The sequence below is a fragment of the Arachis hypogaea genome, chromosome 10 (assembly GCF_003086295.3).
Source record: "Arachis hypogaea cultivar Tifrunner chromosome 10, arahy.Tifrunner.gnm2.J5K5, whole genome shotgun sequence".
Taxonomy (NCBI): domain Eukaryota; kingdom Viridiplantae; phylum Streptophyta; class Magnoliopsida; order Fabales; family Fabaceae; genus Arachis; species Arachis hypogaea.
The window spans coordinates 111,446,690-111,473,710 of record NC_092045.1 but is presented as its reverse complement, the minus strand read 5'-3'; the positions used below and the strand labels follow the sequence as shown (position 1 = coordinate 111,473,710).

At 35.4% G+C, this 27,021-nt stretch overlaps 3 protein-coding genes across 6 annotated transcripts; 1 reads left to right on the top strand and 2 right to left on the bottom strand.

Moving 5' to 3' along the window:
* Positions 1–3,208: 3,208 nt before the first annotated feature.
* LOC112716591 (mediator of RNA polymerase II transcription subunit 27) lies at positions 3,209–6,526 on the bottom strand. Of its 2 annotated transcripts, none has more exons than XM_025768521.3 (8): positions 6,027–6,526; positions 5,701–5,866; positions 4,803–5,250; positions 4,607–4,666; positions 4,447–4,515; positions 4,300–4,343; positions 4,008–4,203; positions 3,209–3,900 (listed from the first exon to the last, which is right to left on the bottom strand). In XM_025768521.3, exons 1-7 carry the CDS (start codon positions 6,358–6,360, stop codon positions 4,029–4,031), a joined length of 1,296 nt encoding a protein of 431 aa, XP_025624306.1. In that variant the 5' UTR covers positions 6,361–6,526; the 3' UTR covers positions 3,209–3,900; positions 4,008–4,028. The 2 variants fall into 2 exon arrangements, with proteins under 2 accessions (XP_025624306.1, XP_025624307.1); XM_025768522.3 differs by having other exon boundaries at positions 3,209–3,914; positions 6,027–6,367.
* Positions 6,527–6,670: 144 nt separating this feature from the next.
* Positions 6,671–14,772, top strand: LOC112716590 (uncharacterized). 3 transcript variants are annotated; one of them, XM_029289798.2, is made up of 18 exons: positions 6,671–6,917; positions 7,524–7,693; positions 7,821–7,970; positions 8,545–8,688; positions 9,396–9,456; positions 9,607–9,917; positions 10,516–10,647; positions 10,730–10,849; positions 11,522–11,608; positions 11,736–11,867; positions 12,016–12,139; positions 12,223–12,348; positions 12,537–12,671; positions 12,986–13,125; positions 13,250–13,390; positions 13,706–14,032; positions 14,163–14,328; positions 14,475–14,772. In XM_029289798.2, exons 1-17 carry the CDS (start codon positions 6,671–6,673, stop codon positions 14,244–14,246), a joined length of 2,631 nt encoding a protein of 876 aa, XP_029145631.1. In that variant the 3' UTR covers positions 14,247–14,328; positions 14,475–14,772. The 3 variants fall into 3 exon arrangements, with proteins under 3 accessions (XP_029145631.1, XP_029145632.1, XP_025624305.1); XM_029289799.2 differs by having other exon boundaries at positions 14,163–14,348; XM_025768520.3 differs by having other exon boundaries at positions 14,163–14,355.
* A 4,840-nt stretch (positions 14,773–19,612) lies between these two features.
* Positions 19,613–20,551, bottom strand: LOC114924560 (uncharacterized). Its single transcript, XM_029289435.1, has one exon. The coding sequence runs from the start codon at positions 20,549–20,551 to the stop codon at positions 19,613–19,615; it is 939 nt and encodes a 312-aa protein (XP_029145268.1).
* Between the last annotated feature and the right edge of the window lie 6,470 nt (positions 20,552–27,021).

Sequence of the window (27,021 nt, the reverse complement as noted above, 5' to 3'; positions counted from 1 at the left end):
TCAGGTGCTACTCCATTGACAGTGTTTGACAATATCTTAGTTATAATCAAAATATGGTTTTATCAATTTACTTGTTCTGTTCTATTTATTCAGTTTCGTTATTATCTTTGTAAACTATTTACACAGACCACACCAATAATCCAAAGATTGCCCATTCATTAAAAAACAATACACACTTGATACATTTTTTCAATCACAACTAGTACAACAACTAACAGGAAAAAAAACTAACAATCCTAACATTTGTATTACATATTTCTGGCTCCTTAATTCAGCCTCCAAATTGCCAATCCTCAAAGCAAGACTCACGCTCATTTCTTCATTGTTATATGCTGCAGCTTCTTCAAAATTGTCATTATCATCTTCTACAACGTCTGCCCATAGGAAAAATCCACACCACCGTTTTCTACTACACTGTGAGCAGTAAAAAATAGAAACAACATCTCTTAGACTCAAACTCACATTATAATTCGGACATCCGAAGAACAGCTTGTTTGGGTGAGTCTCTGTTCCAGACCATCGGAGCACAGGGCGCTTTCCACATCCACAGTGCTTTGGCACTCGTGAGGCTTTGCTGCGACTAGGCGTCCTTGTCGTTGATCGAATAGAACCCCCGTCTACCTCATTTGCACGTCCAACCATGGTTAAACCCAGCACAATGAAACAAACAGGGAAGAAGAAAAAGAAAAAGAAGTCATACGCTCCTCTATAAGCAGTTAAGGTTAAAAAGGGGCTCAGGGACTACATTGGGTTACAAACTTTTGATGGCCACGTCATGTAACCGTTAGTTGCTCTAGCATGGCAAAAAATTGCCACATCATTACTGCCGGGAAGGAGTTTCGATGGAAAAGGGGGAAGGGACTTATTAGGTGCGTTTTTTCCAAAGTCAAGGACATAAATAGTGTAATTGAGAAGTTAGGGACTAAATCGGTGCATTTTGTGAATCTTAGGAACTACTTTGGTGTTTAATAAATGTGGAGAGATTTGAACTCATTATCAAATGAGTATTAAGTACAGAGTTTATTACGAGGTGAATGTTATGATGTCTAAAATGTAATGTTTATCTATTAAAAATGATTAAAAATTAATATTTAATTTAAAAGATATAAAAATAAATTATTTTAAAAAATTTGAAACTTACCACAAAAAATAAGTTAAACAAAAATTAAGCAACAATTGATAAACACTATAAAATTCACTTTGTTACGTAATTTACAAGTTATTGTTTAATTACTAAAAAATATTAAATAATTAATTTAAATTTAAAATATAAAAATTAAAAAATTTAAATATTTAAAAATTATTATAAAAAATAAATTAAACAAAAATTAGATACTAAATAAAAGATATTATAAAATTGTTCAATAAGTATATAGAGTTTTGTGGGCCCCTTTGTTCCCTCTCTCCTTGCTTGCTTGCATAGAAGCCAGCCAAGTATGTTGGTATTCGATGTGGATTATTATTAATTATTGATTACTGATTTTAATTTCACGTGGCATTGGCATAGCTTCAATTCATTGCAGCGTCATGGAGCTGTCAATTCATGAGAAGGGAACTGGGAACCCTTCAAATCATTATACACCAGACTCAGATGCCACACATACAAGTTCCCTAAGGAACATGAACATGGTGTAGGAGAACGTGAACTATCACTTGATTCTGTTCTATTAGTGAAACTAACTAAAAAATATTATTGTGTGTACATGTACATGAGATATATGCTTCAATTAATAAATAACAATTTCCTATCATGATCATACCATGAGTTTTTCTTAGCTAGGCAAAAGTTGATGTTGTTCATCATATTTAATTAGCTCAATTAGTTTAGAAATTATTCTTTTGAAATAAAATTTTGCATTTCAATCTCATAAAATTAAAGGGAAAAAATAGTTGCTAAATATTTGAAGGAGAAGTATGGAGAGCCAATATAATTAGTGTACAATATATACAATATATTGTTTATTTGAATTGAATTTGAAATTAAAAAATAAATAATAATTAATTAATTTAATTATCATTTAATTTTAATTAAAAAATATCTCTATTGTACACTAATTACCTTGCGGCTTGCGCCACGCATGTCGACAGCTGGCTTATCACTCCTGCTCGTGACAAATTTTATCTGTGCGTATTTTATGAATTGGGTGAATAACAGATATATCAATGAACGCAATTATTGATTTATTTTATCTAATTATCTTTTTGTTTCTGTGTGGAATTCATCATCGATCTTGTCGGAATTCAATTTCAATCCTTTTGGATGCACCGAGTACCAATCACACTATCATTTCTCCATTTCTTATTCTTTTGAAGTACCCAGCTGTTTCGCACGAATCACCATCAGTGTTACTTTTGACAATTATGCAAATTTATCAATTAAGTCAATTGTCGGAAAGTTAATAGATCACTATGGTATTATTTTTCTTTGGTAAAATTATCCAAAGAGCTAAAGCTTATTTATTAGGGATGCATGGTCAATAACTTGCATGACATAATTTTGTACAACTTGGGGCTTTCAGATCTTTCAAACTAGGCAACACTTGCCATTCTGAAAATTGACTATTTATAACGGACAAGCAAGAAAAACCCAGGTTCCTCGTTAGAATCTATCTTCTATCTCTTTACTTATTCGTCTTTATCCTATGGCTGGTTTCTGACTTATCCTTATATCCGATGAATTGCATAACCGAGAACCACAGGAAGATTCATTGAATATGCTGACCGAATATAAGATACAAACATTTGTTATCAGTTTTGCCCATATTGAACAAGCAGGATTGGTCTCTGCTACAATCTACTAAATATATTTCTTTATTACATTTTTTCGTGACCAGTAATTCGCTCCCTGGAAAAAGCCAATTTTTGGTAAGCCTGTGTGCGTAGTATAGCAAGAAGAAACCGCCACCATTGAGCTTGAAGAAGACTAATTAGATATGGCAGTCACATGGGCTGCGGGGTAGGATCTAGAGTTTAGCCTCCTTGGTTTCCATTTCTCTCACTATTTTCTTTCTGTGCAATGTTAATGGGTTTTAATTTCAAAAGGGAAGGAACAAGTCTTGGGATAGTCAGAGTCTCAGAGATAGGAATTGTGGGTTTTGGTCCGGGCGGGTTTCCTGATTTCCAACAAAAAAATTTATTCTACAATTGTATTGTCCTCAAACATCACACAATAATACTCGATTTCGGTCCAGTACTGAGACACCTATGATAAAGTATAACGGCAATAAATTCTACATACACAAAATCCACAACTACGAACAATGATTTTACAGTACTTGGGAACAGCAACTGTTCTTAAAGCAGCAGAACTTGAAAAATTTTCACTAATTACAATTAATTCAACTCCTACGATGAAATATGTAATAAAGAAAATCTAATTTTGTAGTTGTGTACAACTATGAAGCTCTGCTGCGATGGCTTTAGAGAACCAGTACATCATCGACTTATACAAGAATGTTTATAGCATCCATCACAATATAACTGTACAAGCGGTTCAATCCTAAAGACTGGCCGCCCTTAGACTTTATATTTGGATGGAGAAACTAGTACATGCAGAGCAGGTAAGAGTTGAGTAGGAAGTATGATTCTTTTTTTTTTTTTTTGACAGGAGAGTAGGAAGTATGATTCTTAAAGCAGATATATATTCCTAAACGTACAGTGTAATAATTTTCTTAAGCTAAAAGAACTTCTAAAATGTAAAATCAGCTGGCATTTCCATTGTGCACTCATGAAGCTCATAACTGTCTTGTACTAACCGGTTGTCGTGAGGTAATGATCAAACTGGTTAGGGAATTTCTGGATCCAAAAATTCCTAGTCTTTAAATTAACATGATATAGATCGTTCATAGGTGCTGTTGCTCGTTTGATGCTCATACAATATGCCAAGCACTGATCAGCTTCCTGAAGATCAGAATCTAAAAGATTTTAAAAAAGATAAATAGAAATACAACAATGAAATTGGAGCTCTTACTCTTTGTAGCTTCAAATATAATTGGGCTGAGCTTTACCTAAATCAATGCTGTACACAATCATAATTCCTCGGAGAAGCAGCCAACATGATAAGCAGGAGTGATATCTGAAGTATGGTCTTTTGAGGAAATTGTTGACAAAATTTTTGATAAGGAAAATTGCCAATAAGGACGGAGCACTGGAGGCAGCAGAAAAGCTGATTGTTTATCTGCTGCAAGTAGCCGGGAACATTTGCTGCACCACAGAAAAAAAAAAAAAAAAACAAAAAAAGGCTTGTAATTCTACACCAAGATACGAAAAGCTAGATGTTCCGGAAAATGCAAATGAAACCTGCATGGTCTTGAAAACAGAGTCTGGTAGCTGCAAATCCAGTGCTACAACAAAAAAGGTAGACAGCAAATTATACCATGCAGGAATGAACAGCTTCTAACCAAAATAACCATTTCATTATTTGTAAAAGCAGAATAGTTTCCATACCAAAAGACAATACAGAGACGCTTCAACTTGGTTCCCAAGAAAATATTGCAGAGCTGTAGCTGCATAATCCTACAATGGAAGACCAAAAATCCTAAAATAAGAATGACTTCAAGGAGTTGTTAAACGGATGCATGAATTGGTTAGCAACAAAGATCATTACCGTGATATGTCTAAATACATGATGCACTGAAAACCCCCTGGCATGCACATAGCTTCCGCTCTGTAAAAGTTGTACAGTTTTAAATAAACATGGTCTTAAAGCAATGACACAACAGTGGAATTCATGGATGCAAAAATTTCATTAAACATTATTTAAGTCATATTGATTAGTGTCACGGTAATGTTACTTAGTATACCTCCTCTGGAGCAAAGAATGCAACGGCATCAGGATCAGTAGAACCAGCAGGATGCAAGGCAATAACAACTCTGAATGTCGATGGCACCAACATCTCGATCACCGCAATTTTCTCAGCAGCAACATTGCCCAGTGATCCTAACCTTAGCTTGTTAGAACCAGGATAATTATGTTCCAAAGAATTCTCATTTGTAGAAGAAGTAAGTGTGGAAGCTCTTTTTAACCAGTCCAATCGCTCAAAAGTTGAAATTTTCAAGTTTGGTACTTCCTTTTCTACTGATTTCAGAACATCTGGCAGGATCTTAAGAAAACTACTTTCTTCCTTCGGATCCACTGTACTTTCTACTGATCCACAACGTTTTTTCGAGGCTGATTCATTAGTTTCAAGACCATAATCAAGATGAGGAAAGAAACGCCTCTTCTGATCAGTGAAGGCCTTGAGAGCTAACCTGAAGTCATTCAAAAGTCAAAGTAAGCAGCCAATGTAGCATGAGTTAGCAGCACTGGGAAAAGAGTACGATAATTATAAATCATAATACACACAAAAACACAATAAAGAAGACATTAGAAGCTAATTTATCTTCCACTAGTCGAAGAAGAAAATCAATAAAATGTTGTACAGACCCCTGGGAGGAAGGATAAAATACGAAGTAAACTTAGTGTCTTAGTCAAGCTGAATTGTACTGAAACTGCAGACATTATCTTAGAGTATGCATGAATCAATCATTCCCTGCATTTACTTCAATCGTTCCTCTCTTTCTAACATAATGCAACAAAATTCAAAACAAAACACTAGATGGTTGATTCCATTGATTTTCACTCCATTCCTTTTCCATATTATTCGTCCAACTGAACTACAAAAGATTAAATTCCTGTCTACAGCAGAAATAAAAACAAACCTAGTCCTGTCCACGGCGGAAGCACCGGCTTGCCCTGCAAGCTGTCGTTTCCAAGCGTAAGCAACCATAGCACCATCAGGACAAACCAGCGGCATATGCAATCCCCAAAAATCCTTTCGCGACCGAACTGATTCACTGAGAACTCCAGATTCCTCCAGCTCCTTCCCTAACAAAATCAAAATCAAGCTTAAATCTCTCACGTGCAAGCTCAGGAACAAAAATCATGCAGAACCTAAAATCCTAAACTCCTAAAACCCTAATCCAGATAGCAAGGAACGAAGATTCAATAAAATGCAGTAAACGGAGAAGGAAAACAAAATAAGTACCAAGGGATCGAAGGTCCTGAAGGTAGCGGCGCATACAAGCATCTTCTTTGAGGAAGAGCTGAAGAGGCTTGGTGCCGTGGTGAGGCTGTGAGGCGGCGACGAATAGAGCTTCGAGGACTCGGTCGGCGCCGATCCTGATGTCGGCAATGATGCGTTCGGCTTCTCCGAGCTTGTCCATCGCGAGCGCCACCTGCTTCGGCGGAGCCTCAGCCGCTGAGCCACCAGTGGACGACGGAGGAGCAGGAGGAGGAGTAGAGGTCGAGTGTGGTGGGGCTTGCTGACTCTGTTGCATTTGCGCAGTCTTCAGAGCTTCACATCCCAACAAAGAAAACATGGATCCTTCTCCGGTAGTACTTTCGTACACCTAGGATTGGGCTTAATGGGCCATCCTTATGGGCTCAATAGCCCATTAGGCCCAATTACTTATCACTTCCCTCCGTCACTTGATTAAAAACGGCGCCGTTTTAGTCCTAATGCTGAAATAAAATACCTAGCTGATAATCACCTTCCTCCTCCGTTGTTGTGTCGTCGCGCGAAGTGGTGAACGGTGTTTGCTGCTGAAACCTGAAACTGAATGCATTGAGCTTCCATAACTGTTTTCTGAACTAGTTTCGATTCTTCTTCTGCTTTGTTAATAGCTTAAGATGACTCGTTCCAAAGCGAACTCGAAGAAACATCGTGGTGTGGACTTCAAGAAAATACGGCGGAAGATTGGGAAGAAGCTGCCGCCGCCTAAGAATGCAACGAACACGGAAATAAAATCTAAAGCGATTGTTCTTCCGGAGCAGAGTGTAGCGGCGGATAAAGCCGGCTTAGCGGTGAACAAGAAAGGTTTAACTCTGAAAGAGCTACTTCAGCAAACATCTCATCACAATGCCAAAGTTCGGAGAGGTATGTTTCTCATTTGATATGTGTTTTAATAATCTCTGCCGAATGCATATTGCACCTTGGAGAACAGATAACGTGACTTTTGTATGAACTACTTGGATAATTCTATGAATTACACAATCGTAAGGTGTATTGTGTTATTATGAGTAATAGACTAGTGTTACAGATTGAATGAACTAAGAACATTGAAGTTATAACTGGACCCTGAACCAGAATCATTGATAGGATTGGTATGGTCACTTCCAAGTTCCCGTGGTATGGTTGTTTTTAAAATCCAAGTATCAACTAAGTTGAGTTTGGTTTGGGTTAAGGCTTTAAGCCTCAAATGAAATCAGCCTGAATCACTGTAACTGTATTTACAATTATTCCACCGCCTGCCAAAATGAAAATTAAGATGGCAGTTTATTTTGTATTTTTGGATACTCAACCTATAAAAGTTACACTGACTATCTCTTTGAGATGGCGATCCTCCTTCGAATATACTGTATACTTCTTCAACCTCTGAAAATAACCTTGAGCCCGTTTCCTTTGACCATGTTTGAATATTCGTTTAGGTTGTGTAGCTCTCATGTACTGATATTAATATTCTACTTCCCCCTTAAAATACAGATGCATTGGTGGGTATTAAGGATTTATTCAATAAGTTTCCAACAGAGATGAAGTTGCATAAGTATGCTGCCATTGAAAAACTTCGTGAGCGTATTGGTGATGATGATAAGGTGGTCCGAAAAACTTTGTATGATCTTTTTAAATCAGTGATTTTACCTGGGTGTAAAGAGGTACTGTCTAATTTGTTTGATAAATTAATTTTCTCCTGAATTGTCATTAGTTTATTACATGAAATATTACTGTCTTTTGAATTGCATTCACCTTATTTTATACTTTGGTTCTTTTGGTGTTTTGTAGGATAATCAAGAGCTGATCGTTTCTTTGTTGATGGCTTACATTTTTAATGCTATGACACATTTTTCATTTGACATTCGGATCATGGCATTTGATTTCTTAGACCTCGTCCTCCTGTTTTATCCTCCTTCCTTTTCTTCTTTTGCAGAAAAGGTATATCATTAATAAATTTCTTTAACAGTATGCTGGGATTGACACGAAATTCATATGGATGTATTTTGTTTTAAGAAGCATCCATTATTATAGTATAATATAAATATATAGTAGTAATAGAAACATAAGTTAATGCTTCAATATGTCATGTCATTTGATAGAAATTCGTTTAGTGGCTAGATCTCAAATCTGGCAAAAGATTAAAATATTTTTGGTGTTTATTTCCTTTTATTTTCAACATATTCTAATTTTTTTATTATTCATAGTGTTCTTTTAATTGAATTTGGACATATTCGGCTGGCAAAAACTGTGAAATTGGCTTAAGATAGCATCACCACAATTTTCTTATTGGTTGTAGAATGCACACTACATTGCATTTGTACTTCCTTTGGCTTATAATAATTAGATTTTGTAATATAACCTCTTTATCTAATTCCTTTCCAGTTTTATTTACCTATTGACTCTCGTACTTTTTTCGTTCAAACCTTTCCTGAATTTGATTTTGTTATTGTCTTTGTCCTATTTCTGGATTATGGGGGCATAGAATTTACGTTACCTTGGTCATGGTTAACAGATTTTTCAGAATTATGAGGATATTCTAAGGAAGAACCAGTACTTTTCCCAGGACAGAGGAAAACTAAAGGATGCCCTTGCTGGATTGATCCGCTGCTTGTCACTCTTGCCATGGAATAAAGGAGAAACTAATTTGGTTAATAAGGTATCTTGTATGCTGTGAATATGCTGGCTATTCCTTTTGACATGGATGAACTATGACATTGTAAATGCATCATTCTTGTTTCTAAGCTTCTGAGCTTTAGTATTAATCTATATGTGGCATAAACCTTTTTGGCATTTTTGCAATTCTTCTCTATCCGTGACATTTTCTCCTTGCAACTTTATTCTTTAACTGATTAAATTACATGCAACTGGAATCGACAACTCTGAAAGTGTGGTACATTTTGATGCAATCTTTACACATATCACGATACATATTACTAGCTTGAAATTTGTTAAAATGAACTGAGTATCATGGGTGATATGTTTGTTTCGTATTCTTAAAAAGATCATTTTACAACTTAACCGTTTTATACGATTGTAAAATGTAAAATCTTATTTTTCTCAGAAGCTACTCTTACCAATTTCTATAGAAAAGATGAAAATATTTTCTTCCTTCTTTTTGAGATTTGGATTATTTTCCAAAAATTTCACAAATATGGAAAAGGGTAATTTTTTACTACAAAAATCACAACAAAACACATCCTAAATTCTTGGCTTTTCAGATGCTGGTGGGTACCTTTTTGGAAAAACTCCTCAAATTACTTGCTTTGTTTTTCTTGCTGTGATTTATGCAGCCTTTGTTTCTTGCCAGTCATTTTTGGCTTTTTTGCTTTACCAATTCATTTATGATGTGTTCTCTTTTAACAGAATGAGAATGGTCGAATATTATTGCATGCTTTTCATGATGACATGCCTAGGAGCCCCAATGGTATGAAACCGCATTTCAGATTTTGAAAGGATAATAATTAACTGGCGTTACATCAGTTTGCTTAGTTTCCAATGTCTAAAAGGTTTTGTTGGGCCTTGTATTAGTTATAATTTTTGACTGTTCTGTTCTATGCATTACATTTTTGTGTAGGTTTTTCCCATATCATAAAGAAATTGAGGGATATAGCGCCATTATTAATAAACAGTTTCCTGGAATTTACTCCATCGATTACTGCTATGGCAAGTATTGAAGGAAAGTCTTTTGGCTGTATGCTATCTATTCTTCATGGCATAGATCTTATAATCAGGTCATTTGTTTATGGGGCTGATAAAGATTCAGAATCTCCAAGTATGGAAGGTGAACCTAATGGGGCTATGTGGGATGTTAAAATCTCTTCTATACTGTTGAAGAAATTATTTCCTCTCTTCCCCCTCAGTCCAGCTCATCATCTTTCAGAAAAGGTATACATTCTTTAATTTGTTTTCCTCAGATTTGGCAGGACGAGACTAGTTGTCAAATTGGCGTTTAAAGAGAATAAAATTATTCAGAATAGATAGTTTCCTGTTTTTTAACCCATTCAGTGTAAACCTGATTTAATTTGTCAAAGTAGTACTTTTTTGGTAAGTTAGTTGTTCATTTATTGGATTTACTAGTTTCTTTTTACCTCTCTTTGATAAGGCCAGTCTAATGTTCCAACTTCCAACTGGTCTGCTTTTTGAGGAATATATGTTTGTATATAATTGACGCATTCTAGCCTTCTAACTTCATGAGTACTAATTCAGAAACTAAATGATGCAGTTTTGAATTCCTCTTCTTGTATGTATATGCATTGAACATATGAAGTTAGAACTCATATTTGGTCTGTTAGGGATTTGGGGCCAAATACGTTTAAAAATTAAATGTAGACTTTCTCCCTATATATTATTCTCTGTGTGTGTGTGTGTGTGTGTGTGTGTGTGTTTTTTAATAGTAATCCCCTTCCGTTTGAGGCATAAGATGGGAAGGAGCAGGAATTGTAATTTCAAATAAACTAACTCTTTCCTTTACTGTGATTTCCAGGATAACAATAGATTGGTTGACTTGAACATGGCTGTTGCAAAAATATTCTTTGAATTAAATGAATGGATCTGTCTTCCTCCTGATTTGTTGGAGAAATTTCTTGAGTTTATGGAACATGCACTGCTTGGGCAGGTTCAATACATAATTCTAAGTTTCATGAATTTGAAAAGTGGTCATTCTACAACTGAATTTGACTGAAATTGTTAGCATGCAGGTATGTGAAGGTGCACGATCTGATAATGCTGTCTCGGAAAAGCGTTTGATTCAGCTCCTTCCTTTTATTCCAAAATTTGTTTCACGTGGGGCAAGCTATTGGACAACTCGTCTTCTTCAGGTTTGACTTTCTACTAGAATTCTGAAGATCAATTTTTTTTTATGTTGGAAGCAATTTACTGAATACAGTGAGTTTCTGAATATTTAAATTCTATGATTTCCTATTTTCCTGTACCATGTTTAAGTCTTTTTTTTTTTTACTCTGCGTATTTAAGCGTAAAGCTCCCAGATATAACAGGATGTAAAACACAATTATGGTAGAAGCAGTATACAAATGCAGTAGGAATTAGTAGAAGAGAATAGAAATAGAAGACGGTGGAATACAGAAATATGTGAAGAATTGTATTATGTTAGTGTATATGAGCGTATGTATAAGAAATAACAGAAACGATATTTGCATTTGAGAGGCCAATTCTCTCCCCAATTCTTACTCTACTTTTTTCCTAACCTCCCAATTACTCCCTCCTTTTTCTATTTATACACCTCAAATAAACTCCCTAAAACTTGTTTCCTCCTACTCCCTGGACCTCATTTTCTTCTTGCCTCTCCTTTTCATAATTTGAAAAGGAGTAATTTTCCCATTCCCCCCTTGATCTTCCTTGCTGCTGACATGTGTAACAGCAAGTGTAGGTTTCCTCCCTCTCCCTCCACCCCCAACCTCTCTCTCCTTTAATATTTTTATAAAAGGTTTGCATGTGTTCTATTGTAAATTGGAATTCATGGGAACTTGCAGGCATTTACGTATATATTCAGGGAAAGCAAACCGGGTTCCTTATTGAAATTGGCCTGTCTATCTGCAATCGAAGACATGCTAACTCCTGTAAGTTTAGCCTTGTCTCTATCTCGGAGAGAAATATTTGGAATTCTTGGGTCAAGGACAATCTTTGTGTTGGCAATTCTACGCATCTCTCTAAAGTATTGCTCTTTTATTTTTGGTTGAATTCCAGATCCAAGCCATGCTTTCTCTGGAGACAAGCAATCCAGAAAATTTAAAACTTCAAGAATCTTTAATGGCTTGGATTGCGGAGCTACCTCTTTTGCTGATCCAGCTTGGAGATAATCACCCAGCCTGCTCTGAGGTAATCGTTATTTTTATTTTGAAAATGAGTTCTCATCCTTGAGTTTGACAAAATTATAGAGATTAATTATGCTGTAGTAATAGCATTTATGATCCGAAATTTCCAATTTAGTACTTAGTGGCCCTAAACTGTTAAGTGTTCACTCTAGGTTGCTTTGCGTCTTCAACTTCATATAGGACAACGTGCTTTTTCAAACTCATCACTTGCTTGCATGTATGATGACATCCAAGACAAGTTGCAAAATTTTTATTGCACATGTCAAGGAGAAGAAGGTAAACATGCTGTTGCCATCACTACCAGTAATACACTACCCACAGTTATTAACTTCCAATCACAATGCTTTTTCATCATGCAGGAAAGAAATGCTGCGGTTCTTTTGTGAGGCTTCCTAGAGAATGTCAAGAGCTCTCTTTGTGTTGCCTTTACTATCTCTCTCATCTGGACTTGCCTATTTTAAAGTCAATAGCTTGTTGTTGCTTAAGTAAGCTCACCAACCCTGTTTAAAACTTAGGGTCAATTTCTTATTATTTTAAAATCCAACTGTGAACAATTATTTTTTCCATTTCTTTTCTTCACTACATCCTTTAATTTGCAATGTAGCCATTGCGACTTTTGTAGGATTCGGGTCAAAGCTTATGATGATACTTACTGTTCTTTTGCTTATTGCAGGTCCTGAACTAGATCCGTCTGTGTTATTCCGTATCATTGAGATTCTTCATTCAGCCTATAGGGAAGGGCATATAAAAATTGCAGATCACTTGAGTATCTTCATCACCTTGGTCCTGCATTTTAAAGTTTCTCCTGGTAGTTTACAGACTCACTTAAAACGTTTGATAACATATATTCTTGTTTAACGTATGAAAACTAGTTATATATATATATATATATATATCATTTTACATTTTTTATTTGTGCTAGCAAAGTCATTGTAATGTGAAAAATGTTTACTTACTGACATCTTTTTATAACAATGCTTGATAGCTTATGTTGACTTCCATACTGAAATAAAATGTAATTCAGTCATCTAGTAGTATATAATTGAATTAGCTATGCTTATCAATCTTTTAACTAATGTTCGAAATCTTATGGCATCAACAATGTTGCTCTTTCTTTTGCAGAAGGTTCTTCTGGTTTGAAGAGTGACATATTCTGTCAAACGATTAAGTCAATGACAACTCTTCTCTGCTCATATATGGCACAAATTGGAGGCAATTATCTTGTTCTAAATATTATAGAGAAAGTCATAATTGATCATATAGTAAGTTGACACACTAATATGTGTGTGACACTGATTTTTGTTACTTAAGAACCTATTATCCTTTGATGGTTTCCTGGTGTTTTGTATTTGCTCACTCAGTTCTGATAGCAGTTTTTTATTACAGCTGCTAAAGCCTCCTCTGGATAACAGTTGTTGTCTCCTAAGAATGATTGTTACAGTTGATTCCAAGCCAACGAGACTTTCTGAACAAAGTATTATCACACTAGGCACTTATCTTTCCCAATATCTGATTGATGCTGCACAAGTGAGTAGCTGTCGAAAATCCTGTGACCATCAAACATTATATGATGATGTTGTCACTTGATGTTGCCACTTGCCTTATTTTGTTGCTTCTTATTTTTGTTTTAAGAGTCAAAATTTTTAGATCTTTGAAATACATGACTGACTGATATGGTATCTTATCCTATTTAATAGGGATTCGCAATTTGTTTTTATCTCTGTTTTCCATTTCCTTCGACCCTTGCCTTTTTTGTACAAGCTCTTCAAAACTGTATGTCAAAACTTTTGAGCATAATAATGGAATCTAATTTAGCTCATTATGTCTTTTACTGTCCCACAGTGCCTTCCAGAAGATTATGATGAGCAGTGCAAATCTTCTACTCAATTAACCACTGTCCATTACTATCTCCTACCTTGCTTTTTCTTGTTTGATCGGTGTCATAAACTTCTGAATCTAGTGTTAAAGACAATGGGATCAGCTGTAGCTGAAAGTAGTTTGTGGCCAATATCTGATAATTGCACTCAACATCCCAATAACTGGTTGGTTAGGGTGAATGCTGTTGCTTCAGTACTTCTGTTGATAAACAAGGATCCCAAGATGCAACAGATAATGTCTTCATGCAAGGAAGGTGTTGATAGCATTATACAGAATGTTAGTTCTTTACAGGTATGTATAACACTTTGATGAAGATGAGCATCCTTATTGATTGCTGGTTTTAGTTTTCTTCTTTTCCTATTTTTTCCCTCTCCCTCCAGTGGTGTCCTTCCTTGCTTATTTTTTCTCTGTCTTTATGCAGTCATCCGAGAAGATAAGTATGACAATTGAAGAAAGGCATAAAATAAAATGCAGATATGATCGACTAAAAATCTTATTGAGATAAAGGATGCTTTGGAGGGAGAAACTGGTTCATGTGATTTTTTTTTTCAAGCTGCAAATAGTTTGTTACATACTCCTCATGGCAGGTAGAAGGATTTGGAAAATGGTTTGTGGTAAATAAATCTATAACTTGTATTCACGTTATAAACATAACGGACTTAGTTTCCTTTATCCTCTTCTTTCTTTAAACCTTTTGGATTGCTTGTGTAATCCTTTCGTCTTGATTTTACAGGGAAACTCCAGATTCAAACTGATTAAGGATAGACTTTGTCGGAGGAATTTTGGCATCAGTTTTATGAAATCTGAGTTCGTGCTTGCCACTATCAACTATTCAACTGCCTATTAGTTTTTCGAAAGTTCGGTTTGTTAGCAATTTTGAGGTATGCTAGCAGTTTAGGGTTTAGGGAGTAGCATACACGTGTGGAATACTGGGAAAAAAAATCCCATTTCTGTATATACCCAATGTGACTAATTATCTCTTGCTATTCTAGACTGCTAGTAATTATTTATAAATATTTATAACTTAAAAACGGCATAGTTTTCCATACTGACTTAGAAGTTGCGGGTTCGAGTCTCCTTGTCTCTGTCTTTGGTTAAAAAAAAAAACAGTATTTAATTTAAAATAAAGATAAAATATTATATTCAAAGTATTTTTATTTTTAAGCATAATTTTAAATTTTATATTCAATTTATTAAATTATATTTAATTTTATTATATTTTTAAAATTATTAATTTATACTTTTATTATATTTTTTATTGTATCACACTATTATTTTTTTATTATTTATTTTCTATAGACATGTCTGACATTATCTTGCTACTATTGTTATATTGTCTTGTTTTTCTTTTTTATTTGTTTTCCTCTCATTTTCTCTTTAATTATTATCAAATACTATTATCACAATTTTATATTTTGTCTATCACTTTGATCTATAATTATTTATTTTATTAATTTTTATGAGTTGTTAAAGTGTTATTAAAAGAATTTATTTGTATTTTTTGAATATTTAGATGTATAAAAATAATAATTTTTTTATGTACGTGTTAAGTAATTTTATTGTTCTATTAAAAAAAATTTAAAACATAAAGCATTAAAATTTTTTGTTCAAATTATATCAAAATTTAATGTTAATAATCTTAAAAAATAATATTAAAATATATTATTTTTAGCTAATATAATAAAAATAGTATATTATTATAAGTTTTTATCTAATAATTATAAATTTAAATTACAATTTAGTATAGTACTTTAGAACAGAAGATTGTTATAGTGTTTGAACCAAATAAAAGAAAATATTATTTTAAAAAAATTAATAATATATTTTTAATAATATTCTTAATACAAAATAATAAATTTTAAATATTTTTTAAATAATATATATTAACTAAAATAATATAATTATCCAAAATAATATATTATAAATATAATAAAATAACATATTTCAACAAAAAAAATTGTTAATAAAAAATTATATAAATAATTTTATATAAATTTTTGTTTCACACAAAATAAAATTATTATATGTTTGTTTGCTTTTTATGTTGTATATATGTTCTTTTTAATTAAATTTATATAATACAAAAATTTTTATCATTTTATTCATATTTAATGTTTTAATTTTGTTTCACACAAAATAAAATTATATATATATATATATACACAAAATTTTTTATCATTGTCTTTATATTTAATATTATAATTTTATTTCACATAAAACAAAATTTATTTAAATTTTAATATTATATATATAACACAATTTTTTATCATTGTGTTTATATTTAATATTATATTTCACACAAAACAAAATTTATTTAAATTTTAATATTATATATATAATATATATTTAATATTATTTTTTTCAAGATTCTAATATATCTTTTTTTTTCTGGATTTAGTACATGAATTTTTAACTTATTTTTATGCATTATTTATTTTAATTCTAAAGTTCAAAAAGTTTTTTTTTTGTACAGACATGTTGTTTTTAATATTTATATACTATTTTTTTATGTTAAACTTCAGTCCAATATCTGATATTTACAAAAAAAATCTAAAACTTGTAAAAAAATGATTAACCTGATTAACAGGCTATTTTTTTAAATTTAGACCATTCAAATAAAATATAATAAATAAAGAATTCAAATTTAATGAATTCACAAGGTGTGCAACACTCCATACTTAGCAAGGAGCGTTTAAGGATGAGCCTTAAAGGACAACGAAATTTTTAACAAAACAAAAGTTGTTAATTCTAGTTAATTTTTATTGGATAAATTAACAGTTTAATATATCATATAAACTTATTTCTTTTTTCTTTTTAATATATTTAAAAAAAGTAATAAAAATATTTAAAAAATAACTAAATAACCTTAATAATTATCCTTAAAAGGCAATGAAATTTCTAACAAAACAAAGGTTGTTAATTCTAGTTAGTTTTTATTGGATAAATTAACAGTTTAATATATCATGTAAACTTATTTCTTTTTTCTTTTTATCCAAGATAGAAAGTTTTGAATTCGCGACCTCTTAAGTGAATATGAGGAGACTATGTCATTTGAGGTATAACTCATTGGTAATGTAAACTTATTTCATTAATATATATATATATATATATATATATATAAAATATTGATAGAAAAACTAATCAATCTCACACAAATAAATATAAGAGACCAAAAAACATATTTTTGATTGAGAACCTCATTGTCTTTCAAAAAAAAGTTGTTAGGCCGTTTAGAATTTTTTTTCTCTACTTTAAATAATTATTTCACGATCCTTGCCACCATTTCCCTCTGCATCAATACTAACAAGTAACAGAGGTTGGTTCTTCCTCCCTCGTCCTTTCGCTTTCCAATTCGCGCATTCATAACATAGATATCAATCGTTTGAGCCAGAGGCTTCTCGGCTTTTTTATATAAATAAATATTCAAAAAATTTTAATTCCGAAAATATGCACCAAAGCAAATTGTTCCACAAATGCGCAGGGCCAATTCTTGGGGGCGCTTGCGAAATGGGATTGCACTTTAATTCATGGGTGGAGGCAACGAAATGGAACTGACACTGGCAGGTATCACTATTTTGCGACTGGCATCCACGAAATGCCTCATTCCAAGCCTGGCGCGCACGAAGTGGACCACCTCAAGGGCAGCGGCAGCGAAATGCTCCATTGCGCAGGCGGCGGCCACGAATTGGAGATCTTCGTGCGTGGTGCCCACGAAGTGGGTGGTCAAAGCAGTAAGCAGAAGAATCTGTACCTCACATGCATTGGTTGTGTTGGGTGGCAGGGGACACTTGGGAAGGAAGCTAAGACAATTATAAAAGGGTGTTGGGGAAGGGACCTCATGCACGGTTCAAAGGAAAAGGGGGTGATAAAAAATGTGGGTGGTAAAAGAAAGTTGGAAAGAGGTGTTTGTGTGGTGCTGTGTTTGAAAAAAAAAATTAACTTAACATGAGTGGGGGTGGGGTTAACGTGGAGGAGAACCTGAATTGGTTGGACGAACTTCACATAGCGGCACATCTGCTCCATAAGGTTAGTTTACGTCGTTAAGCTTATTGATCTTGTTAGCAATGTCCTTGGAACTAATTTTTTCAATATAAAAATTTTGTTATAGTATTTTTAATTATTTTCTTTCTTGCTATCTTATATTGCAGTCCACACGTGTTCTTACTCCTCATGGCACACTCGTCGACGTTTTTATGTCAGATCCTGCAGATCCAAGCATTAAAATTAGGCGGCAGAGGCTTGAGCTTTATTTGAGATGGACAGGATTTTACCATGCTTTTTTGATAAAGCGCTTCGAGTATGACAATTCACTTATTAGCACCTTTGTCGAACGATGGCGACCCGAGACACACACATTTCACCTCCCTTGGGGTGAGTGTACCATCACTCTAGAGGATGTTGTAATGAAGTTAGGTCTACCTGTTGATGGTCAGCCTGTCAGTGGTACTTTGAGGTCATGGAGCAAGTTTCACCAAAGAGATATTTGGGAATGGTGTCATGAACTTCTAAGTGAGGTTCCCGCCGGTCACGTAGGGACAACGAAATTCAACATCAAGTTGAGGTGGCTTAGGAATCGTCTTCAGCAGATGCCGCTTGACTTAGAAGATAATAGCCTCATACAGTATGCACGTTGTTACATACTTTACTTATTGGGAGGCGTGCTTCTTCCGGACAAGGCCAACAACACGGTGCATGTTCGATATCTGCCGTTATTGGCTGATTATGATGCCATCCGTACCTACAGTTGGGGTAGCGCCGTGCTCTGTTGGTTATATCGTGCTATGTACCTAGCAACAGATTACAATGTTGAGGGTATGGCTGGGTGTCATACATTGCTTATGTCGTGGATATACTACAAATTACCTTTCTGGGCACCAAATGTCATGACACCATACAGTTTTCCTTTAGCCACGAGCTATGTTATGATTCTTCTCACTTTGTGACTTTTTCAGTTATCCTTTGAGGTTGGAAATAGATTTATTTTAAGGTTGTTGTTGTCCATTAGGTGGGTGGGAAAAAAGGGACAAAATGACTATGTTGAGCAGTGTCTACTGAGACACCATCTGAGGTTGGACAATCTGCAGGTGGATGAGGTAGGTGGTGGTTGTTATTAAATTTTTTTTAATAACTGCGTATATACCTGTAGTGACGGGATTCCTTTTCTGTGTAGTTTGTTTGGCAGTCGTACTGGACCCCCAAATTCTGTCTAAAGTTCCTGCTAAATTTTTTGGCCACCCACATGGAGATTTTTATACGGCAGTTGTGCCTCTCATATTTTTCAGGTGGATTGATATCCTTAATGTTGACAGGGTGTTGCATCAATTTGGGGGAAAGCAAAGACCTCCAAACCCTCCAATAAATATTGATACCTTCCATCGGCAATTGGCCTGCAATGATGACGGATGGTGGCCGGTGCAACTATCCGCGTGGTTTGAGGTATGGGCTAACCATCGCACTGAGGCATACCGGTTGCGGATTGATCATGCAGAAAGATTGCATCCCAGCCAAAATTACTATAGGTGGTACTGCAACAGAACAAGGAGGTTTTTGTCTGCCCCTAAAGCATTGCATGATCCACAAGTTGACGTTGTCCTCGCAGGCGCGACATATATTGTTTCCATTATGTATTATTTTAGTTGCTTCCATTAAGTATTGTTTTACTTGCTTATCTTCATGTGATATACATATGTAGTTTTAGTAATGATGGTTTCTCATTTTCTTACGGTTATTCAATAACAACAACAATGCAGTAAAATAAACAACAGACATAAATAGCATTAAATAAAGCAAGAACAAATAGTTGACATTTTTCAGTACAACGAAGCTCAAATACTGCACTAACTTAGTACAATAAATGAAATTGGTGGCTTTTTAGGTGGCAGAAACATGCGGACAGTGTCGCCTTGTATGTCCTGGTTGCCTGCAAAGGCCACACCGCTTACCTGGTCCCGGCTTAACCTCGTCCATCTCATTCTGAATCCTCATAGACGCCGGACATCCTTCCATCGTACGCCGTAAGAAGGGGTTGGGATGAACATGTTGTCCTTCATACGGGGGCCACATCTCCTCATCCGGCATTGGCTGAAATTCCATTTCATAGACCCAAAATACGTTCTCAACCCGGTAAACCACCTCGACATATTGTTGCCAGTCCAGTCTCGCATATGCGCAAGCGGCCAGAGCATGAGCACAGGGGTAGTGTAATGCCTGGAAGTAACCACAGTCACACCTGTAACGCTCAAGGTAAACCCGAAACTGAGACTGCACCCCTACAGATGCTATTTCATCGACTGTGAATATGGAAGTAGCTCTGTCGTACGACGTCACTAGCATATGAAAAATTCCCTCACGGTTCGCTAATATCGCTTTTTGCAGGAACTGCGAGAACACCTGACCGCATACAATATGCGCTTGTGCTTGTCGACCCTTGATGATGAATAACTCATTCAAGCGATGGCAGGTAGACTTGACAATTGCACATATTGGTAGATTTCTAGTGCCCTTGAGGACGGAGTTGATACACTCAGAAAGATTGATCGTCATGTGACCATATCGTCGCCCGTCATCATGGTGTTGTAGCCATTTAGGTGGCTCTAACCCTCGGATCCAGACCATCATCTGCGGAGATGTTACGGGATCCTTGCTACTGATTAACTCCAGATAGTACTGCGCCTGCTCTTGCGTCTTCGAATACACGGCATTAACCAGGTGTCTTTTGATTTCCTTACTCTTGAAACTGGTTGCAAAGTTGGAGGCAATATGTCGTACATAGTAAACATTGTGTTCCCATCCACACCCATCCCGCTCCATTGCGGCCTTTATTGTCGCATGCCTATCAGAGATAAGCAGAACTCCTGGCTGAGTCGCTACATGCTGATAAACCCCATTTGTAGGGTTTATCTTGTATTGATTTTAGGAGATTTTATAACCTTTTACCCACATTTATCCATTGAAATAGCATGGTTTTATAACTTCTCCCTTAATTGTGCTTAAGAGTGAAAACATGCTTTTTAGGTTTTAAAATAACTAAATCTAATTCTCCTTGATTTCATTAGATGCCTTGATATGTTTGTTAGTGATTTCAGATTGAAAAGGCTAGGAATGGATCAACGGAGTGAAGAGGGAAAGCATGCAAAGTGGAGAAATCATGAAAAGTCAAAGAAGTTGAACTCGCCCATGGACGCGCGCGCGCACCTGGCGTTTGCGCGCACCTGCGAATCACCCCATGGACGCGTACGCGTGCTGTGCTCGTACGCGTCGGTGCTGGTTTATGATTTTTTAATAAAAACGTGACCAACGAATTCTCAAGGGTTGTGGGGCCCAATTCCAACCAACTTTGGCGCCTAAACTGCTATTTAAAGCCAAGGATTGAAGAGCAAAGGGAGATTAGTTCATTCACACTCATTAGGATTAGTTTAGAGTAGTTTCTAGAGAGAGAAGCTCTCACTTCTCTCTATGATTAGGATTAGGATTAGGTTTAGTTCTTAGATCTAGAGTTTAATTCATCTTCTTCTACTTCTATCTTCTCAATTCTTTGTTGCTACATTCATCTTCTTCTATTCTTTTGTTGTAATTTCCTTTATGTTGTTCTTATGCTTTGTTGTAGATCTACTATTGTTCCTTCCATTTTCTTTCAATTCAATAAGAGGTAATTCATAATAATTGTTCTTCTTTGCTTTTCTATTGTTGATCTCTTGCCTTTGTAGTTAGATCTCTCTTTAATTCTTGCAATTTATGTTGTTTACTTTTATTGCCTTTTATGTGTTTGTTGAAATGCCTCTTCTAGATATAGTATAGATTTTGTTCCTCTTGGCCTAGGTAGAGTAATTAGTGACTCTTGAGTTATCTAATTCCTTTGTTGATTGATAATTGGAGAGATTGCTAATTGGTTTGGAGTGCACTAAAGCTAGTCTTTCCTTGGGAGTTGGCTAGGACTTGTGGCTCAAGTCAATTCATCCACTTGACTTTCCTTTATTTAGTAAGGGTTAACTAAGTGGTAGCAATGAACAATTCTCATCACAGTTGAGAAGGATAACTAGGATAGGACTTCTAATTTTTATACCTTGCCAAGAGCCTTTTATAGTTGTTAGTTTATTTTCATTGCCATTTACTTTTCATACTTCTTATCCAAAAACCCCAAAATAACTCACAACCAATAACAAGACACTTTATTGTAATTCCTAGGGAGAACGACCCGAGGTTTGAATACTTCGGTTTATAAATTTAGGGGTTTGTTTTAGTGACAAACAACTTTTTGTATGAAAGGATTATTGATTGGTTTAGAAACTATACTTCGACGAGATTTTATTTGTGAAATTCTAAACCGTCAAAAATCTAATCATCAAAATGGCGCCGTTGCCGGGAAATTGCAATGGTGTTATGTTATTGGTTATTGTATATATGTGAATAATGTGAATATCTTGCTTTTTGCTTTAATTGCTAGTTGTAGAATTTTGTTTCTCTTGTTTTCTATTAGCTTTTGTTTTTACTTTCTCTTGCTACCATGAATTCTCACTTCGGCTATGAGTGTGATTACAACTATGTTGTAGGCGATGAGGACTATAATGAAGTTGTGTATCAATGATGGGATAATCAAAGGTGGGAAGAGCCATATGCTTATGATCAATCCTCATGGCAACAACCCCCACCAATGCACTATGAAGAAGAGCCATTCTATGATGCATACCAATCCAATGGCTATGGTGAATCTCCTTGTGATTTTCAAGAACCACCACCATATGCCTATGAGTCATATCCTCAACATGAACCTCAACCACACTCACAAGCCTATTTTCAACAAACGCCTCCATATGACCATGATCCTTACCCACCATACCAACCTCCTTTTGAACCATATGAGCCATACATGGAACCACAATTCCTAGATTACTACTCCCAAGAACCACCTCAATACACACCACCACCTTACCAAGAAGAACCACCTTCCTATAATGAACCCTTTTTCCAAAATGATGAACCCTCCCATCCACCCCAATCTCTAATGGATGAAACCCTCGGTGTTCTTCTTCAAGGACAAGAGGAGATGACAAGGGATGTGCAACAATTCATGACCGCCTTGGATGATGTGGTAAATCGGCTAGCATCCCAACTTTTGGACACTCAAGGAACTCCCATGGCTACATGTGGAGGATCTAAAGAGGAGCATAGCTTAAAGGAGAGATTGGAAACTTCGGTGGAAAAGGAGGAATGCTACTTTGTGTTAGAACAATTGGAGGAACCTATGATCATTGAAGAAAAGGAAGAAGTGGTTGAAGACTTAGGAGATGTGGAACTTCCATGGGAACCTAGAGTTATAGAAAACCCCTCCAAGAAGATTGAAGTTGATGTTGAGGAGGAATGTGCACAACCTCCAAGGCATATCCCATATGAAGACTTGGAAGGAGTAAAGCAAGAACTGAGTTCCCTTGGTGATGAAGATCATGCATCCAACCTTCTTGGTGAAGAATCCTTTGAATTTGAAGAACCTTCTCCCAATGAATTTGAAAGTGATGTGGAGGTAGATTTCTCTCAACCTCCCATTTATGATTTGAGTGATGGAGAAGAGTTAGATGAAGTTGATGAACAAAGGATTGAGAATGAAGAAGTTTATGAAGAGGTGGATATAGACAAGGACGAAAACAAGGGAGTGGAGCTTACTAGCACATTGGAAATACCTCTCCCCAAGCCACCACCATCCACTCTCTCATTCAAGTGGGTAAATTCCTTATACTCAAGCTTTATTATTCCCATTGAATATGGTTTGCTTGAAACGGATGGTCAACTTAGAAAAATTAGTGGCTTTAAGAGTAAAAAGGAGATGGTTAGTGGTTGGAAGCATCATTCTAGGTTTATTATGGTCACATGTCCAAAGCTTGATAGCAAAGGTTGGTGTATAACTAGCGTACATGGGTCTAGAAGGATGTTTGGTCACTTTGTTGAGAATTCACCTTGCTCACCACCCACATGGATTAATGATAATCAACTTGGAGATGGGTGTGAAGACAAAATATGGGATCCGGGAACACATGAGGATCAACATTGGGAGCCCATGGTTTGTGAAGAACTCCATCAAAGCTTGGAGATATTAATCTTGAATGATGGAGCTTATTGGAAGTCCAAGCATTGGTGGAAGTTCCAAGATGAGTACAAGCACAAGCCACCTTGAGAGAAGCTCCCCATAAGTCCAACTTAAGGACAATAAACAAAAGTGCTAGATGGGAGACACCCCACCATGGTAAATTCTTTTCATTTTCTCTTTTTGTACATATTAGTGATTAGTCTAAATTCATGTGTTTGGTTGATTTGTTGAGTATAGTTGATAGTTTAGTATGTTAAATAAGGTTCTAAGGTGTTTTGGTAGATGTTTGGAAGCTTGGAATGGTGCAAAAACATAGAAAAATTTTGAAAACAGAGCACCATCCACGCGTACGCGTCCTGTGCGCGTACGCGTGCATCAAGCATTTTCGACCGTCCACGCGCGCGCGCCATGCGTGCTTACGCGTGGATTGAGAAGTTCCACCTTCCATACATTGACCCGAGAGTTGTGCCTACGCCGCGCCAATGTTGTGCCTTTGGCACAACCCCACTCGCGCGCACGCGCACACGACGTGTGCGCGCCACTCTCGAAATAAACCATCCGCGTGCGCGCGCAATGCGTGCGTACGCGTGGATGCCCTTTCTTCCATCCACTTCTTTTCTTCTCCTCTTTCCATTTCTTTCCTTCCCCTTTCTTCTTCCCTTCTCCTACCCCTCATCCAACACTTCCAAACACCATGGATAACCATTTATTTTAGTTAGTTAATTAGTTAGTTAGTTAGTTTGTTAGTTAGTTTTAGTTTAGTTTTCATTTTATTTTCTCTCTTTTCATCATAAGTGTTGGATTATTGACTTTGTTTACTATGCATTGCTTCCCCCTTATTGCCTAAATGCTAATTTAGCATTAATGTTTTTAGATAATCTTTGTTGGATCCTATGATTGAGGTTATATTTTGCTACTTGGTCTTGAGTTTTTCATGCTTATCTTTTGAAAAATACCAAGTGATGAGAATTGCCTTCGAGCTTGTAACTCTTCTTGAATTACATGTTTTGGCCACCATGTGATTTGAGCCCTATTTTGTGATTAGGCAACCTCTTGATGATGGATGATGATGTGCATTTACCTTAATGCATGGTATTTCATGATCATATGCATCCATATGTGTTTGACTTGAATGCTTTCATGCTTCTTTAATACTTGTTTTACCTTACAAGTTTACTTAAAGCATCTCAAGCATACTAGAATGAGTAAAGTGCATGCTTCTTTGGTGACATAGCTTTTTATGCTAATGTGTGTTCTAAACCGCGCAATTTAGAATTCACACACCTAATATTTCTTAATGTCACACTAATTCACTCACTCAATTCTAGTGATTTACCTCATTCCAACAATGTATGTTTCCTTGCTTTTATATCTTCTCATCTTATGGTGTTATATTTTTGTTTTTCATAAACAATGCACCACAAGCACACATGGAAGTGGAAGAAAGAACACGTAGCAATCCGGAGAGTCGCCGTACCCCCTTGCTCATCTTTGAGTGCACCGAGGACGGTGCAAACTTTTAAGTGTGGGGAGGTCGTCCGACCGGTCGGCGATTTTGGGTGACAAAATTCTAATCCCAACACTTTTGCATTTCATTTTAAGATTTTAGGATTTGTACTTGCATTTTCTTAATTTTTGCATATGTATACACAATAAGCTTAGTCAAAATAATGAAATTTTTCAAGGATTTCTATCTATAGGGCACCAATTAATTTGAGTGAAAACTTTTCATTAAACTTGCTTGAATTATATATCTTGTGGATCATGTTTTTGAGCTAAGAACACAAGCAAGTGAGATTTGAGTCTAATGGTGTGGTTACATCTTATAACCACTTATTTTTCCTTCTTGTGTGCAATTATTCTCTTTCTATGATTGTAATCTTTGATTTGTTTGATTCTTTATGTCCATTATTTTGTGTATTCATGCATTTATATGATTGAGGCCATCATTTCATTGAGCTTACTTACCCAAATAGCCTTACCTTTTATCTTCCATTGTTAGCCAATTTGAGCCTACGCTTAACCTACTTGTTCTTATTTTAGCACATTACAAGCCTAAAGCGGAAAACAATAAATGTCCTTAATTTGGATCTTTGATTGGCTTAGACTAGTGTGTGTGAGTACCATTCAAGTGTGGGAATCTTGGGACATTGGGTGAATAAAAGGGTAATTTTGTATTGTTATTGAAAATATTGGGAATTGGGTACATACTCATGTATTGATCATTTGTAAAACCTTATGCATTGAGATTCTTGTATATAGAAAAAAAAATGAGAAAAACAAAAGAAAAAGAAAAAAATATAATATGGAAAAAATATAGAAAAAGAAAGAAAAAAAGAAAGAAAAAAAAAGAAAGGAATAAAAAGGGGACAAAATGCCCCAAATCAAAGTATAGTCCAATAAAATCAATGCATAGGTGTTGTGAAATTAAAAAGGAATACATGAGTATGTGAAAGAGTGAAAAATGGGTAGTTAGGTTGGAATTTAATTGTATAGCATGTCATAGGTTAGGTGGGAAGTTTAAGCTTATCAAAGATTCAAATTTCAAACTCACTTAACCAAATATGCATCCTACCTTGACCCTAGCCCCATTACAACCTAAAGAAAAGACCTCATGATACTTATATGCATGCATGAAATATATGTCGATTGTTAGAAGAAAAACAAATCTTAGAAAGCATGATTAGGAGAGAATTGAGTGAATCAACCCTAAACACTTGAGCGAATAGAGTGCAAATACATCCGGTGAGGGTTTGATGCTCAATTACATGTTTCCACCAATGATCATCTCCTTTCATGCAAGTTTGTAAAAATATTTAATAGCTCAATTCAATTGTAGTTTGGCATGGTTGTTAATACCTTTTGCCCTTGTGCTTATATATGATTCTTGGGAATTGATTTATTTTGACCAAGCAATTGCATTCATTTAGATAGTTGCATATAGGTAGATTGCATTTAGTTAGTTCCATTGAATAAATGTCATACCCTTTACTTCATTCTTGGTTTAAGCATGAGGACATACTTGGTTTAAATGTGGGGAGGTTGATAAACCCCATTTGTAGGGTTTATCTTGTATTGCTTTTAGGGGATTTTATAACCTTTTACCCACATTTATCCATTGAAATAGCATGGTTTTATAACTTCTCCCTTAATTGTGCTTAAGAGTGAAAACATACTTTTTAGGTCTTAAAATAACTAAATC